The 8,361-nt window shown below is 52.0% G+C and overlaps 1 protein-coding gene across 1 annotated transcript in view; it reads left to right on the forward strand.

Moving 5' to 3' along the window:
• SLC1A7 (solute carrier family 1 member 7) overlaps positions 1 to 7,648 on the forward strand; it is a 33,257-nt gene extending 25,609 nt beyond the window's left edge. Inside the window, exons 6-11 of the mRNA XM_049774800.1 lie at positions 4,237 to 4,336; positions 4,796 to 5,029; positions 5,519 to 5,713; positions 6,326 to 6,460; positions 6,808 to 6,910; positions 7,430 to 7,648. Coding sequence (XP_049630757.1) covers positions 4,237 to 4,336; positions 4,796 to 5,029; positions 5,519 to 5,713; positions 6,326 to 6,460; positions 6,808 to 6,910; positions 7,430 to 7,648 — 986 coding nt within the window. The remainder of the gene's footprint in view (positions 1 to 4,236; positions 4,337 to 4,795; positions 5,030 to 5,518; positions 5,714 to 6,325; positions 6,461 to 6,807; positions 6,911 to 7,429) is intronic.
• Positions 7,649 to 8,361: the final 713 nt, after the last annotated feature.

Below are 8,361 nucleotides of genomic sequence, written 5' to 3' on the forward strand. Positions count from 1 at the left end.
GACCCTCTTACGTGCCCCCTCCGTTCTTTCTCACCTTTGGGCTCTCCCAGCCATTGTCTGGATCCCAGGCGTGAGGACAGTGATACTGTGAGATCCAGAAGAGGAAACGCTAAAACTCTCAATCGCCTTGTCGAACCTCAACTGTGGGCTTCTCCCAGCACCAACCTCCCCACACTGGTTCTTGGGGTTACTGGTTGGCCTCCCTGAACATCCCCTCCTCTTCACATTCTTCTCTAATGCCTCAAGAGCTTCAAACCACGAAACTGAGAGAGGTAAAGTTGCAGCGCCCCTCACACACATAGGCTTCTTCTAAGATCTGCAGACATGCTTGTGATGTGTCATAATTCCTTAAAGTGCCCAGAACTGTGTAAGCTTCTGAACTTGTAAGATATCCCTATCTAGAAGTATACCTATCTGCAGATGGTTCACATATACTGGACACACACACACACACACACACACACACACACACACACACACCAGTACCATCACACATGAGACCAGCAACACAAACACACATGGCCACCACACATGTATGCACATACCCCAGTACCACCACACACACGTATTAGTATCACCATACATGCACACATCTTTTTTTTTTTTTTTTGGCAGCATCTCTGAACCCTTCCAGAACAATCTGACTCAAAGGCCCTAATCCTGTGGTTTTAGGAGATACTAGGTGTTCAGAGCTTTATTCTATAACTAGCCCCAGGTTCCCCCCATCTGGCAGAATCTTTCTGCCTCCCTGACTTTTCCCCAGGATTTTCTTCTCAAGTGAGAATCTCCCATTCCGGGCCCGGAGAGATAGCACAGCAGCGTTTGCCTTGCAAGCAGCCAATCCAGGACCAAAGGTGGTTGGTTCGAATCCCAGTGTCCCATATGGTCCCCCGTGCCTGCCGGGAGCTATTTCTGAGCAGACAGCCAGGAGTAACCCCTGAGCACTGCCGGGTGTGGCCCAAAAAACAAAAAAAAAAAAAAAGAATCTCCCATCCCCCTGGGACAGGAGAGCTGGGGGTCAGTTTTGAGCCCACCCAGCTTAGGTCCATGTCCTCTCAGTTAGCCAGAGCCTTTTCCCTTCCCTTGTCCCTCTGCCCTCTCCTCTGGCCTCAGGGCTGCTTGCATCGCTGGCTCCTGCAGAATTTGCCAGCAGGTTCACATTCTGGTGAGTCCTTTAAGAGGTCCTGGAATTCCTACAGAAAGGCTGTGGGGCTCTCAGTATGCCTGGAAAGGGGTCCAAGGTTAAATAAGTATCACTACTAGGGTGATCTCTGTCTACACCTCTCAACCTGCTCTTCCTCTCCCTTGTACCTTCTGCATTCTGAAGGGGACCTGGACTGTCCCGTCATCATGCACTGGTCTTATGTCCTGGGCTCCATCATAATTGCCTGGCTTAAACAATTGACCCAGGCCATTATGTAACTGCCTGAGTAATGTTTTGTATCTGCCCAGCAGCTGGGCCTGGCTCCCTTCCCTCAGACCTGGCCACAGTGGGATTGGCACCCTGCCTGTCTGCACAGAGGGATGCCTGCATGGCCTGCCCTAATGGATGGTGCTCTCCTTTGTGATTATATATTATTTTCATTTATTTGCGAGTCTCATCCAGAGGTGCTCAGGCGAACATATGGTGCCAGAGATCAACCTATGCTGCTCCCGTGCCAAACATGTGCTCATGCCCTTGAGCCATCTTTCTGGCCCTGAAGTTCCTGTGTCTTGGTTGTCTCCGTCCTGAACATTCTCTCTCCTCCCCAGTCACCTTCTTTCCCAGGGTGGGAACATAGAGAAGTTCTTCAGGAAGAGACAATCCCAGTCCTCCATGCTGACTGGGCCTGTGTGCTGCCTGGATCAGGGTCTAGCTGCGTGTGCACCACAACAGTGTGTGCCCTTGCCTCTGGGTGCCCTCCTTTCTGCCCTTGCTGTGGCAGTGTGTTCCCCATCTGCATATGCATGCCCACATGTCAGTGAGTACCCACATCGGTATCTGCCCATATTGGCAGATGCCATTGTTAGCACATGCCCACATTGGTATGTGGTGTGTGCCCACACCAATCTGTGACATACCTGGCTGTGTGAGCACGCACAGTGTTCCACATGTGTCTTTTTTTATTCAACTCGTAATAATTGTTATGTTTCTATTTTGTTTTGTTTTGGGGGAGTTCCATACCCGGAGGCACTCAGGGGTTACACTAAGCTTTGCTCTCATAAATTACTCCTGGAAGGCTTTGGGAGCCATTACCAATTCATCGACCTGGGAATCAAACCCGGGTCGGCCACATGCAAGGCAAACAACCTACCTGCTGTGTTATTGCTCCAGCCTCTATATATTTTTAATAATAAAATTTGTAGTCAAATCACCATGAGATACAAAGCTGTTCATGGTTGAGTTTCAGTCATACAATGTTTAACACCCATCCCTTCACCAGTGCACATTTCCCTCCACCAATGTCCCCAATTTCCCTCCTGCCTGCTTCTATGGCAGACCTCCTCCTCCTCCTCCTCCTCCTCCTCCTCCTCCTCCTCCTCCTCCTCCTCCTCCTTCTTCTTCTTCTTCTTCTTCTTCTTCTTCTTCTTCTTCTTCTTCTTCTTCTTCTTCTTCTTCTTCTTCTTCTTCTTTCTTTCTTTCTCTGTGTGTGTGTGTGTTCCTTTTTTCCCCCTTTAAACACTGTGCTTTTCCATATTGTTACTGAAGGGGTATCATGCCTATCACTTTACTTCCTTTCAGCATCTAGTTCCTGTACAGAGCCATATATGCTCTCTGCCTTCTTCCACATCTCTGGTGTAAAGACACATAATATCATTTGCCCTGGGGCTGGAGAGATAGCATGGAGGGAAAGGCATTTGCCTTTCATGCAGAAGGTCATCGGTTCAAATCCCAGCATCCCATTTGGTCCCCCGAGCCTGCCAGAAGTGATTTCTGAACATAGATCCAGGAGTAACCCCTGAGCGATGCCGGGTGGACCCAAAAACAAACAAACAAAAATATTATTTGCCCTGCCAGCTGGAGAGACCTCAGCCAGTCTGTCCTCAGCCATCAGAGCAGGCCCAGCTCTTGATCACTGCTGTCATCTCTACCTGAACCCCTCACTACATTGACAGAGTAGGTTAAGGATTTCCTGGAGCAAGGAGATAGACCTTTGGGGTTTCCTGGGCTGGGTTTCAGCTCTCTGTCCCTGCCAGCTGAACACTTAATGAGTGTCTCTGATTCAGGGACAGTGACCTCATAAGAGCAGCTCCAAAGGATATCACTCTCCATGTCTGTCACCAGAAGGGTAGATAGTCACTCTTTTTTAAAAAATATTTATTTATTTATTTATTTATTTATTTATTTATTTATTTATTTATTTATTTATTTATTGGTTTTTAGGCTATACCTGGCAGTGCTTAGGAGTTTCTCCTGGCTCTGTGCTCAGAAATTGCTCCGGTAGACTCAGGAGACCATATGGGATGCCAGGAATCAAACTGGGTCCTCCCAGATTGGCTGTATGCAAGCAAATGCCCTACCGCTGTCTCTGTCCCCGACAGTCACTCTCACTGCTGGGAAGAGACATAATGGTGCTCACCTCCATGGACAGTGCTCACTTACAGGCATGGTTCTTACTTCCATGCATAGTAATCACTTCATGCACAATACTCACGTCATTCATAGTACTCATTTCTGTGCACGTATTCCCATATTTGGTGTTTACATCCCTGAAACACTTGCAAAGATTGGAGCAGAAAACAAACAAATAAACAAAAAAGTAAATCCAAATAAAACAAAGAAATAAAGACAGCTACTCCAAGAAGAAAGTGTGTGTTTGCCACAAAGAGGACAGGGAAGCTGATATTTCAGGTTTCAGTACTGCAGGAGCCCAGGCCTAGTGGATTCTAGAAGCCTAGAATGACACCATCATGAAGTTCATGATGTTGGGGCTGGAACAGGATGGACAAGTAGGAGAACTGGGGCCAGACCAATGCAGGCTGGAGGCAGAGAGCCTGGTTATTCTTATGCAGGAGAGGCAGGGCACCATGTTTTTATAAAGGCACCAATGGCTGAATGTGAGGACAGTGAGAGAAGCAGAGGTGGCAGCACATCTGGAGGCCACCATAGAGAGCTAGTGAGAGAGTTGAGCATGAGGGCACAGAAGCTTCTGGGAGGTCATGTGTACAGCCCTACCCTGCCCCTCTGCATTCCTTGCAGCTATGTCTCCTGACATCAGTGAGTGACATACTAGTGTGACCAATTTTGCCCCTCAGGCATCATGCTGGGCCGCATGGGCGACAGTGGGGCCCCCCTGCTCAGCTTCTGCCAGTGTCTCAACGAATCCGTCATGAGGATAGTGGCCGTGGCCGTGTGGTAAGCCTCATGGAGGGGTTGTGAGAGTCATGTCCTGCTCTCTTTGCCCAGGATTTGGGGAGACATTGCATCCCGTAGGAGGGGGCAGAATGGTGCCTGGAGGCTCCATGTGTTCCCCGGGTACCTCAAAACCCATCGGTTTTGTTGTAGTGCCACTTGGAGCTAATCCTGGCCTGATTCTCCCAGCTTCAGTTTCCCCATGACCTGCTTCAGCTCAGCATTCAGAGGAGGGAACCCTGGAAGTGAGGACTGGCTGCCTCTCCTGTGGCAGGGGTCATGCCCAAGGAATATTCTAGCCTAACCTTGCAGAGTACAGTGGGGAGGACACAGAGGCCTTCCCAGAGGTGATGACCTGGGATGTAGGAGGAAAGATGAGGCTGGACTGGCTGAAGAGATCCAGCCCTGGGCCCAGGCTCTCACTCAATCCTCATGGAGCCTAAACTGTGGCCGTTGCCCCAGGTATTTCCCCTTCGGCATCGTGTTCCTCATTGCTGGAAAGATTCTAGAGATGGATGACCCCACAGCCGTCCGGAAGAAGCTGGGCCTCTATGCCATGACAGTAGTGTGCGGGCTGTTGACCCATGGCCTCTTCCTCCTCCCCCTGCTCTACTTCCTCGTCACCAGGAAGAACCCCATTGTCTTCATCCGAGGCGTCCTCCAGGCCCTGCTCATTGCTCTGGCAACCTCCTCCAGGTGGGGCACCAGGCAAGACAACACTGTACTCTGTCCCTAGAGTCATCATTGGACTCAAGGTAGCGGGAGCCTCTGCCAATATAGCCGGGATCACCAGCTATACACTAGGAACAGTCAGGGGAATAGGAAAATGTTTTTGACATGCATTGCCTGGGGCCCCATCAGAACCCTGCAGGACAGGACAGGCTCTGGGACCACCCCCAATTGGGTCTAAGCACCAGCCCAGAGTTACAGAAGTGACCAGCAAACACATTGACAGTGGCAGCCAGTGAGGGCACGATAGCCTCAGGTCTAGCTCTTCATATACTAAAATATATCTGAAAGATGGATAGAAGGTTTCTCACAGGGGTGAGCCTGACCCTCAGGATGCTCTGATTGATGCCGGGTGCCCTGCCTGTGTGTGGCAGAAGTCAAAGGCCCTGACAGGCTGCTGTGCCAAGGAGCCCAGTACCTGTCCTCCAAGAGGCAGCTCCAACCCTCTGCCCACAGCTCAGCCACACTGCCTATCACCTTCAAGTGCCTGCTGGAGAACAATCACATTGATCGACGCATTGCACGCTTCGTGCTGCCCGTGGGCGCCACCATCAACATGGATGGCACTGCGCTCTATGAAGCTGTGGCCGCCATCTTTATCGCCCAGGTCAACAACCATGAGCTGGACCTCGGCCAGATCGTCACCATCAGGTGTGCCCTAGGCCCCACACCTGAATGGAGGGATGGGATACTAAGAGGAGATGGAGAACTGGGTGTGTGTAAGAGGGTCTCTGTGGCCTGGGGTAGGGGAGCGGATGGCTCATCCCAGGCCACACCTGACCTGGCCTTTGGGTCTTGAGGTTCTGGGTCCTTGTCCATATTTCCTCAGAGATAGGGGGTCCTAGCCAGCTTGGGGGGCTAATATCAGAGGGACCTCCAGAGCAAGTATTAGGGAGGACCAGAGCAGACCATCAGGTTTGTGAGGGAGCTCAGACAAGATTGCAGATGAGGCCAGAGTCCAAGAGGAGGCCTCTCATGCCAGACTGGGGGTTCTAGGATGGCTCTAGGATCAGGCCCCAGGGCTCTGGGTCCCACAGAGGCAGCAGCTCAGACACAGGGTTTTCCATAAATTTCTAAGTGACTTTTGTTTGAACTAAAGCTGGGACCCATGGAGTCACAGGACCTGAGTAGGGACATGTCTGCACCCCACACCTCCCTCCTGTGGCAGGTTTAATGGCCCGTTTGGTGTCCCAAGGCCCCACGTCTGGTCTCCTGCAGGAAGCCCTGACAGCAGCCCCCCTCATTCCTGCCATCCCCCTTCAGTATTACTGCCACTGCAGCCAGCATCGGGGCCGCCGGCATCCCCCAGGCTGGACTTGTCACCATGGTCATCGTGCTCACCTCCGTGGGACTGCCCACGGACGACATCACTCTCATTATCGCTGTTGACTGGGCCCTGTGAGTGGGGTTTACCTCAGTGGCTGCTATTCAGGGTGGCTGGGAGAGCAGTAGACGGGGGCCCCTGACCACACCAACCTGGCCTATAGTTTATGGGGCTTAGTTTCCTGAATATAAATGGGATGAGTTCCTGCATCCACAGAATCCATCTAACTTGGAGATGCGAGTAAAGCTGTGTGGCCACCAGCCCATTCTCCTCCCCTACCCCGGCCTCCCCTCCTTATGGCTGTCCACAGCACCAAAAACACCAGAGACTAGACTTGGGCTGGCCTGATGGGTGGGTGTCATCTCAGTTTCATGCCAATCCTGGCTGTAAGGTGCCCCCACGCTGCCCCTTGGCTCCCCAGGGACCGTTTCCGCACCATGATCAATGTGCTGGGGGATGCACTGGCCGCAGGGGTCATGGCTCACATCTGCCGGAAGGACTTTGAACAGGACATGGGCTCTGAGGTAAGGTGGCCCCTGCCTAAGGGTTAGAATGAGCAAAGGGGGGGGTGAATCCTGGGCCCTCCACCCACTGTCCAGGCAGCTCAGCCTCCCTACCTCCAAGCCTCCATCTCCTCCTCTTGTTTTGGGGTGACTCACTGCTTTACCTACTATGGTTGAGCAGTCCTCAAGCCTGTCTAGACCCTGGAGTTCCTATGTTAGGGGTCTTAGTCATGCATGCATAGATGTGGACATGTGCATGTCTGAACATGCTTTTGTGGGTTTCTGCACTCCTTCATGAGCATGTGGAGTCAGCTATTACCCCCACCCATCAGTGTCGGCCAAGGACTGAAAGGAGCCATTACTGAACCAGGGTCCCCTCCTTCCTATGAAGGGAGACAGCTTGGAGTGGAAGCTGAAGGCTTTGTGACCTAGAGGTCCCACTGATGTCATGGCATGGCCCATTACTCCTTCAGTATTCCTAGTATCTAACCTCTGTCCCCTAACCCTACCACTCACTACTCAGGGCTTTTTCTATCTCAGAAACTGCCGCCTTGTGAGATCAAGCCCGTGAGCCTCCGAGAGATTCTGGCAACCCAGCAAAATGGCTGTGTGAAGAGTGTGGCTTCAGCCTCAGAGCTGACCCTGGGCCCTGCCTGTCCCCACCACACCCCCATCCAGGTAGAACCTGAGAAGAGGCTGGCTATGGCCAGTTCTGACCACTGCACCATTGAGATTAGCGAGCTGGAGACGAATGTCTGAGCCTGCCTGCTTCGCAGTTCTCACACTTCCTTTCAAGGCCGGAAGCAGCTCCACCTGGTGGAAAATGGAGTCCCACAGAACCCAGCATGGCAGTGAGCTTTCCTCATGTTGCAAGGCAGCAGGCAGAAGCTGTAGCCCTCACTTTCTGGGTGACAAACTTGAGACTGAGAGCTCAGGCTACTTGCCCCGGGCAAGGGCGTCAGGGCCAGGAGGCTAACCAGGCCCTTGGGAAGGACAGGGCCTTGACAAAACCCAGCCCTCTGCAGGAGCCACTCAAACACCATCACTTCCAGTTTGTGAAGATGTAACAATCTGCCAGTTCTGCTCCCAGCTGAGGGAGGCCCAGCCGAGGCTGACCTTCTCTGTCTCAGAGCACATGTTCCTCTAAGGTGTGAAGGAGGATTGCAGCTTTCCATGGGCCCCCAGCATGCCAGGAAGCTGGGGAGTCTTTTCTACAGCTCCTTGGTCTAGGAATGTCTAGGCTGGCCTCCCACTGGGCAGTTAGCCCACCAAATTCCATAGGAACAAACCCCCTGGATGCTAAAGTCCAGATTTCCTTTGACCCTAGGTCAAAAACTTGACCAAAGCTACATGCAGAAGTGAGATGGATTTCCAAAGCCTTTCTGGTTTAGTTCAGTTCTGTTTTGCAGGGCCAAGGGCCCAGCACCAGAAGGCCTCTGCTCTCCCGCTGAGGTCCTCTTCTCCATCCTGTG

The sequence above is a fragment of the Suncus etruscus genome, chromosome 6, assembly GCF_024139225.1.
Source record: "Suncus etruscus isolate mSunEtr1 chromosome 6, mSunEtr1.pri.cur, whole genome shotgun sequence".
NCBI classification, from domain to species: domain Eukaryota; kingdom Metazoa; phylum Chordata; class Mammalia; order Eulipotyphla; family Soricidae; genus Suncus; species Suncus etruscus.